This window comes from Gymnogyps californianus, chromosome 1 (assembly GCF_018139145.2).
Source record: "Gymnogyps californianus isolate 813 chromosome 1, ASM1813914v2, whole genome shotgun sequence".
NCBI lineage: Eukaryota > Metazoa > Chordata > Aves > Accipitriformes > Cathartidae > Gymnogyps > Gymnogyps californianus.
In genome coordinates, this window is record NC_059471.1 from 120,927,916 (window position 1) to 120,936,006 (window position 8,091).

Consider the following 8,091-nt stretch of genomic DNA (forward strand, 5'->3'; position numbering starts at 1 on the left):
AGAGCAGCGGTGATGGCCAGGAGATGCTACGGGTGCCTTGGTGAGCGCTGATCTCTCTGACCCTCAGCCCGGTGGTGGGAGGTGGTGCTGTGCAGCCTGCCGTGCCGGCCAGCCTCCCTGCCGCAGCCTGCCTGCCTGCCGCCGCTGTGCTGCACAGACCTGCCTTCTCTCTTCCCCGTAGGCAGGCATGAGCCCACACTGCAGGGAAACTCTCGAACTTTGCTCCTGTGGTAGCTCTGGCTTGCGTGTTGAGGTAGACTAGATACATATTTTATTTATTTTTTATCTCGAGGTGAGGGAGAATATCTAGCAGTCCGAGACTGTTACGTTATTTGGCAGCGGGGACTTTCTGGTGACTGTAACTTCCTTTATGTCTGGCACCCAAGCATGGAGTGACAGTGCCAGCACGCAGCCTGTGCCACAGGGACGCCAAGAAAGGCAGCGCCCAGAGTGGTGCACAGGAGACCCAGCGGCAGAAGCAGCTTGTCTCCACTCTCCATCAGAGGGAAGCAGCTGAGAAGCCAGCTATCACGACAGGACACAGAGCGTACAAGCACTAAAGGGGCTGGATAGTGCAGAAAGGATAAAGAAAGGGCAAAGGAAGCAAATCCATAGCTTTCCCAGGAAGAAAACTGCACAGGAGACTTTGCTGCGACAAGCTACCATGCAAAAGTGTTGTGCAGCGTACAAGAAGTACAAAGATGAGTAGTTGCCCCATGAGCTCAGTCTGCAAACAGCCTCTGCCTGTTCTCACAGTGACATGTCCCAGCTGCTTATTTTCCTCCCGTCTTTGATTCCCATCTCCATTAAGAGCCTGTTGGGTAAGGTCCTCCATGTTTGTCAGTCCTATGTAGGCCTGCTGCTCTGCAGGCTTTTTGCAGTATCTACAAGTTGAATCCATCTGGATTCACTTCACTTTGATGTAGTTGGGAGCTGTACTTCATTAATAATTAGCACCCTTCTCCATCCCACTCGTAGGCTGGATTAAGGTCTTTTGCCTTCTTTTGAGTGGAAGTGGTTCACTGCAAAAGATCTGGTTACCTTAAAATACAAATCTGCAAAAGGTATGGTGCAAACTGAATTTTTTAATTCTCTCTAGCAAGCAGTTATCAGTAGCACAGCTTGCTACATGATGCAGTTGCTGCAAAAAGCCACAATGATGCTGATATGAACAAGAGCTGCCCACGTTTAACATGTAGACAGCAATAATGGCATTGAACATGCCAGTATCAACCAAGGGCATCAGCAAGAGAAAAGAAGCAATGCCTGATTAGCACTATTACTGTATTAAGGAAGTGACAGAGAAAAATCACATGAAGAACAGAAGCATGGGAGGGTTTCACGCAGTTACCAGCACTGTTTGTACCTCACTGCTCTCCGCTTTACCCGCCCCTCTGCCCTGTGAAGCACGGAAAATTCCCAAAGGGGACCCTAACACAGCACACCCCTGTACAGCAGGTAAAGTGGCAGCTTTGTCCTTGACATAGTTTAAATACCGTTTAAATACACTCTGTACTGTTTAAATACACCCATCCTCTATGGGCTGCGCAGAGATGCTGACTCTAATTTTGCCTTTGTAAGTTCATCAGGGCAGGAAGGTGCTGCTGGGTTGCCCCTGAGGTGTGCCTCCGGGATAACAGCACCAAAACGCTTGGAGCCACTGCCATGCAGGGGCCATCAGGGAGTGAGGCGGCAGCTTGGGTTAAATGTCCCTGTGTATGAGGCTTGCACAGGACCTCTTCCTGCTGCAGGACCAATGTGATCCAGCGTGGGGACAAACATCCCTCCTGCCACCAGTCTGGCCTCACGATGCAGGCCAAAGAGGCAGTGGGAGCGCTGCTGCCTTCTGCTACCCCTAACATCACCCGCACCCACCCTGCTCCTAACCCTTGAACGTGTGCTGCATCTACAGCCCTGGGCACAAGCAGAGTTGGCCTTGCAGCTCTGAACTGAAACCGTACCAGGTTTGTTGCATTTACTTTAATCCTTCTTGGCTTGTTAACAGAAACCTGGGTCAGGAAGAGGTTTCTAGGGTCATCAAATCCAGTCCCCCATGTGCATGACAACAAGCTTGCCCAACATCCTCGCCCAGCTCTGTCTTCACGGCAGTTTGGACTTCTGCCCTCACTGCTGGCATTAAACAGCTGTTCCCAAAGTTGCTGCACTAATGGTTGCAAAATGTTTAATTTGTAGTCAAATCCATTCACATCCTGTTTAAACCCATTTGTTCCTTTGCCAGGATAATTTAAATATCCTCCCTGGAGTTCATGCTCTCCCCTGAGGCTTACTTACCAAGAGCAGTCATGCTGCTTTCCAACTTCCTTTTGGCTGACAGAAGCAGCCAAGTCTCAGTTCCTGTGATTGTCCTAAACAATCCTCCGCTTTGCTCCAGTTTGTTTTTGATGGTGGGGACACACATCCCTCCACTGAGCTAACACCCAGCACACCCTGCAGATGCCAGCCCTCAGCCTCAACCAGACAAGGGTGTTTTCCCTTTCTGGTGCCCAGTGCTGCACGCCCGTAGCAGCAGCACAGCACAGTTGGGAGATCCAGCATCCTTGGTCTGACCATATCCTGAGCCGCTTGTCCAGTCTTCTCCACAGCATGTTTCTCCGAAACAAAAATGTGGAAACTACCCATCTCACCACCTTTTTTACCTTCCTATCTAACTTTGTTTTCCTCCAAACAAATAAGGTTTCCTAATCACGAGCTGGATAACAACAGCTAAAGAGTGCCTGGTAAATAAGAAACTGTGTAGACCATGGCATTCAGTGGCACCATTGTAAACCCCAAACAAGTCACCATCATCAACCAAGAAATGTTCATCTATCCTGATATTTTCCCCCTCACCCCGTTATGAAAAGCAACGTCTCATTCATAATCACTTACCTTCTGCCTTGACAATAAGTTGAATTTTTGCAGCCTTTGTCCCATACGGGTAAGTAGCAAAACTGCACTTGTACTGCCCACTAAGGGAGACGGTAACGTTTTTCAGATGCAGAGCCCACTGATTGCACTCAGACTTGGTGTTTGGTTCAGGGGAACACAAAGCCTCTGTAGCATCCCAGTCGCAGCACTTCCTCGTGCTGAAGGACACTGAAAAGTTGTAAGAAGCCTCAGGAAAGGTGAAGTAGTAGGTGCCATAAACGGGGTGATAAACAGCTATTATGGTAAGCTGGTTGTCATCGGTCTTGGACCACTGTGTTTGTATTATGTAGGTGGTGTGTAGTTTTGGAAAGCTGCACACCAGGGTCACGTCAGCACCTGGCAAAGCACGGACCGCTTCTGTTTGTGTAATGACTTCTTCAGGCTGGCCTTAAAAACAAACAGGACCATTTTCAGTGCAAGTAATGTTTAAACAAAGCTTTCTCCTCAGCCATCTCTGATGTGATTTGCTGCCTTAGCCACAGACAATGATGAAGACCCTACAACTGTAACAACAGGCTTTCTAGCGAGGAGCTTTACAGCAGATCTCCACCAGTACAGAGCGCAGAGAGAGAACTGGAACAGCAAATGCGCACTTGTCTGGAAGAGGGTGGGGAGCTCCCATCGCACTTGCAGGAGAGAAATGGGAGCGCTGAGGGCCTCTGTGAAAATGTAAATCTTTCAAGTTATATAAATAAAGCAGAAGCTGGGCCCAGTTATTCCCCAGCTCTTTTTGCAAGAACAAATGAGTTATCCCTGCTGGCTAATTCTGCCCTGCACCATTCCCCCTGCCCATTGCCATTGCCTTCGCTGCTTCAACAAGAAAGCTGTTCTTGTGCCTCCACATTATTAAACAGCTCGTGCATGGCCTAAATGAGTGTCCGTTTCAGTGTCAGAGTGAGCTGCCCCAGTGTGTATGGTTTCTTCCTCAATTAATTTCATAAAGCATGTTGGCAGTCCTTAGTGTGCCATATAAAGGAGTAATGGATTGGTGAAATGAAGGGGCTTTCAACGGGAGCCTGTACTGCTTTGTTTTGCTGCTGCTGTAGTAAAATTGATTTCTCTCCCTTTCTCCCTCCTATGAACAAGAGGCTTGCAGTCCCCAAACCCCTGTATGCAGGGCACTGACAAACTCAAGGAGATGAAGAATTTATGGATGGGGGAGTTGTAGTAAGACAAGTAATCAATCACACCCACAGAGCCATACACAAAAAGGCCCTTTTTCAAAAGGGCATGTGGGTCCCCAGAAAAAATGAGTTTGTGCAGATGTTCTTAGGTACGGACTTGTCACCCCCCATCTCCATTGGATTTTATCCTCCTTGTGTATAAAAACATCACTGTAAATTTGCTTTGGGAACTTGCCTCGCAGTCCCACCAGCCATACCGCTAACTCCCCACGGCAGCAAGTGTGCACTGCTCACCTTCTTTACTTGAAAAATGTGGGTACCAGTTTCTTTGCTTTGACATCTGGTCTGCCATGTGGTACAGGGCTCTAGGGCGCCTGAGCCAGGGGATGCCCTGCCAGGGGCCAGGCAGTCCCGATGGTGCCTGCAGGGGGTCTGGTGTGCCCCACGCTCTGCCAGCTCAGCCGGGAGTGAGAGAGGGACCCTGCGCACCCGCAGCTCCAGTTTGACAGGGAAGAAGAACAAGGGCAGCGTCCCACATCCCTGCAGAGCTGGCTGAGCTTTGATACCTAACCACTGAAGTGTGACATGAACACGTAGAGACTAGATGCATGGAGAACAAAGCTACTGAATGGCCATGGCCAAGATTAATCTCTGGTTTTTATTGCTGTGCATGCTCTGTTCTTCTTTTAATTGACTTCCAAGAGATGGGATAACAAGACGGTAAATAAAAATAAGCCTGAGTGAAAAGTGCTGTGACAAAAATTACTGAAAACTATTTTTGTCAGTCCAAGGAGCTTATTATAGCAAATGCTCACTGATTTCACTGCAAGTTTTGCATCAATAAAAGTTAAATAAAAAGCTATTAGCAATCTTGCAATCAGACTAGCAGGCACGGCACACCTAGCAAGTTATCTCTCATGTTCATACTGATGCTGTATAAGGTCAAAGGACAATGTAAAGAATGCCTACCAAGAATTACTTGAATATTTTATATTAAGATGAAAAAGTTACATATGTAGAAACAACATTTTAATTTGTGTTGTTTGTTAGTAGCCTAGCACTTTAGGTTATTTTAACTGAAACCCTTCCATGCAAAATTGTCCTTAACTTTTTGTTAACATCTCAATATAATTAGTCTCATTTTATGGCAACTTTATTTCTCCAAATCAAATGCTGTCCATTAGCCCACACTTGTGCTCCACTTGAAATTTAATAGAGTAACTCCCAGACATTTAGATGTCTGATCTCCCCAAAGGGTATGCTGGTGTCCACTTTCACCTTTGAGTGACTTCAGTGAGGATTTCATCCTCAGGGGAAAAAAAACCCAACAGTCCTATTTTTCCCTAAATAGCATTGCTTTCTTGCATGTGCATGTCTTGAGGCTTCCAGTTCCTTCTTTGCATTTGAGAACTTTTATTTTCTATGAATACACATATGAAATATTTTCCTTTCTTTTAAAATCCAGTTTGCCTCAGTGATATAGAAAACAGGAACAGCCTATGCCAGATTTTGAGATGCATCTTACCATGCCAGTCAAATACATGAACTTTTTCCTTTCTTAACTGGAAAAAGGTGTATCCTACAAAATTCTTCTTCCTAGCTGGTAATAAGCACTCCTGCATTCAGCATGGTCAGCCTGTTGGGGGGTGGGTGGAGGGGGTTGTGAGCATCAGGCTTTTTCTTGGTTTTCCTCAGATTGTTTTTGTTTTAAACTTTCTCTGATGGGGATACAGTTCTCCTTACTTGACTTTTCTGGAAATTTTACTCCAAATTGCAAACTTGTTTCTCAAGCCTTTAACGTGGCGTGTAGGGCTGGGTGGGGAAGAGGAAGGGAAGAATCTATTTAAGGGTTTGCAGCTGTACAATTTATCCTTACCTTTAAGTGTTTCAACTCTTCCTCTCTCTGCATACACAGGTGTGTGTGTGTGAGAGAGAGAGAGAGAGAGAGTTTTTATTTACTCTTTGAAAGCAGTTTTCCTTTTTGCCCATTGGAGATGAGCACATGTTGCCCTAAATACAAGTGAGCTCATCTCAGTGATTATTCTGGTGAAAACAGGTTAGGCATTTTGAGTAAACTAACCTGCTAGTCAGCACAAGCCAGTTACTCCTTCCCAGCTGCACGTTATAACTAGGGTTATTAGAAAGTTGTCAGGAAACAGAAAATCGTTACCAGTAGCTACAGCTTGCCCTAGTGAGACACACTAAGCCCAGCCTGCACATGCCACCCTGCCCCTCGCCACCCTCCGTCATAAGCTGAGTCAAGGCGTCCCACTGACACGCTTACCTGCAACGCTGGGTGCCGAGAGCAAACAAAAGAGGGAGAAGAGCCACCTTTTTTCCATCTTCACTTGATGAAGTTTGGGTAAATACATAGTTCTCTTGGCCTGCTCCCGGCAGTGTCTCGGAAAAGGAAGTTGAAATGGTCTGCCCCGTGCAGACAGGCAGATGTGCAACACAGTTATGCTCATCATTTTAGCGTGACTTCAAAGAAATGCTTCATTAAATGTGAAACCCTCAGTTTCCTGCCGGAGCGATAATATTAGTACATCTTGTGAAACCTTTATGTTGAAAACACTACCTATTCTGTACACCCATGTTGAAGACCATCTTTTTTTTTTTCCTTTGTCTTTTCAGATAAACTCAGAGTAAGCAGTTTACTGGTTTACACTCTCTCAAAAACTTGTCAGGTGGCTAAGGTTGAATATATGGTACATAGTGTGCCAAAAAGATGACTTTTTTCCCTCCCTGCTTCATTTCCTTCAGTCCTTCAGTTAGTCCAAAATAGCTCAAATATACTATTTCCAGACTCTCGACACTCACTATCTTTTAAAAAACCAGCAAAATAACAAAACCAACCCCTCTAAATTAAAACAGAGTGAATTGAGAGTTTTCCAGGTTCACCTTTTTTTTTTTCTCTCCCTCCTGAGAAGGAGACCATTAATTATTTTCTGCAGGATGAAGAATTACAGCATCACACGTAACAACATCACTTGGTGTGGTTAACCCCTATACCTCACTCTGTTCAGCTGGTAGCTTTGGTAACGGCAGCACTCTCAGGCAGAAATGCATGGTTCCTGCCAGTCCCGTGACCTGTCTTATTGCAAGTCACCTGTAAATCCTTCTGAACTGTCCTCGAAGCACACTGCCTTTCCATAAACTAGGCATACACCTGTCAGCAAAGCATCTCATTGCAGGCAACTGTTACGCGAATTGGACCTGCTGTTGGCGGCTTTTCAGAAAGAGACAGATTTGAGTTCTTGCTTATCACAATTGTCTCCCCAAAACCAAAAGAGCAGGGCAGGACACCTCATGTACATGGCGTGGACGTACGTCATCTGCTGGCTCTTCCCGATGTGGGATGGGTGTTTGGAAGCACAGCTGGGCAGGAGGCTGGTTGCCCCTGATAGCTCCCTCCCCAGGGGCCTGAGGACAACCCACCTTTTTGGGAGAGAAAACCCACCAAACCTCTCCACCAGCAGTGCCCTCCCTGGGGGGGCTGGTCCATCCTTGGGTGATCTGGGACCTGACATGTCTTTTCTAAAACAATTTCTATAGGGCCTGGGTGCCTTTGTCGGCCCCTTTCTTTTATGGCACCCCTCTCTGCTGCTCAGGCAAGGCCTACAGAAACTGCCAGCCACCACCTGCAATTTTCTTCTCACCTGTTTTCCATTTCCTTCCTGACTGGCTACTTTTGCTGACCATGGAGCTCCCCATAGCTCCAGCATGCAAGGCACAGAGTTCAAGGTAAAAAAGAAAGACCTCGATGGTCATTTCCCTATTTTATGCACTACCAGATGCAAACAACATCTATACCACTTCCCTAATTTGTGCATATGCAACCTTTTGGTAGCACGTTTAAGCAGGCTAAGGTCTCCAGCTGGAGCAGTTAATAGTGCTGGCCAGGCTATGGTCAGGCCTCCAGACATGTCTTGGAGGATAAATGCTGCTGCACGGTTTCTTTTTTGTTTGCATTGCTCCCCTACCTGAGGAAACGCGCTAAAAGCAGTTGTGGTAAATGCACTGGATGCCTGAGTTACTG

The 8,091-nt window shown here is 46.6% G+C and overlaps 1 protein-coding gene across 1 annotated transcript in view; it reads right to left on the bottom strand.

Annotated features, from left to right (window-relative positions):
* Positions 1-6,394, bottom strand: part of CD96 (CD96 molecule) — a 28,785-nt gene extending 22,391 nt beyond the window's left edge. The window contains exons 1-2 of the mRNA XM_050915056.1: positions 6,337-6,394; positions 2,890-3,315 (exon numbers count right to left, since the gene is read on the bottom strand). Coding sequence (XP_050771013.1) covers positions 2,890-3,315; positions 6,337-6,394 — 484 coding nt within the window. The remainder of the gene's footprint in view (positions 1-2,889; positions 3,316-6,336) is intronic.
* Positions 6,395-8,091: the final 1,697 nt, after the last annotated feature.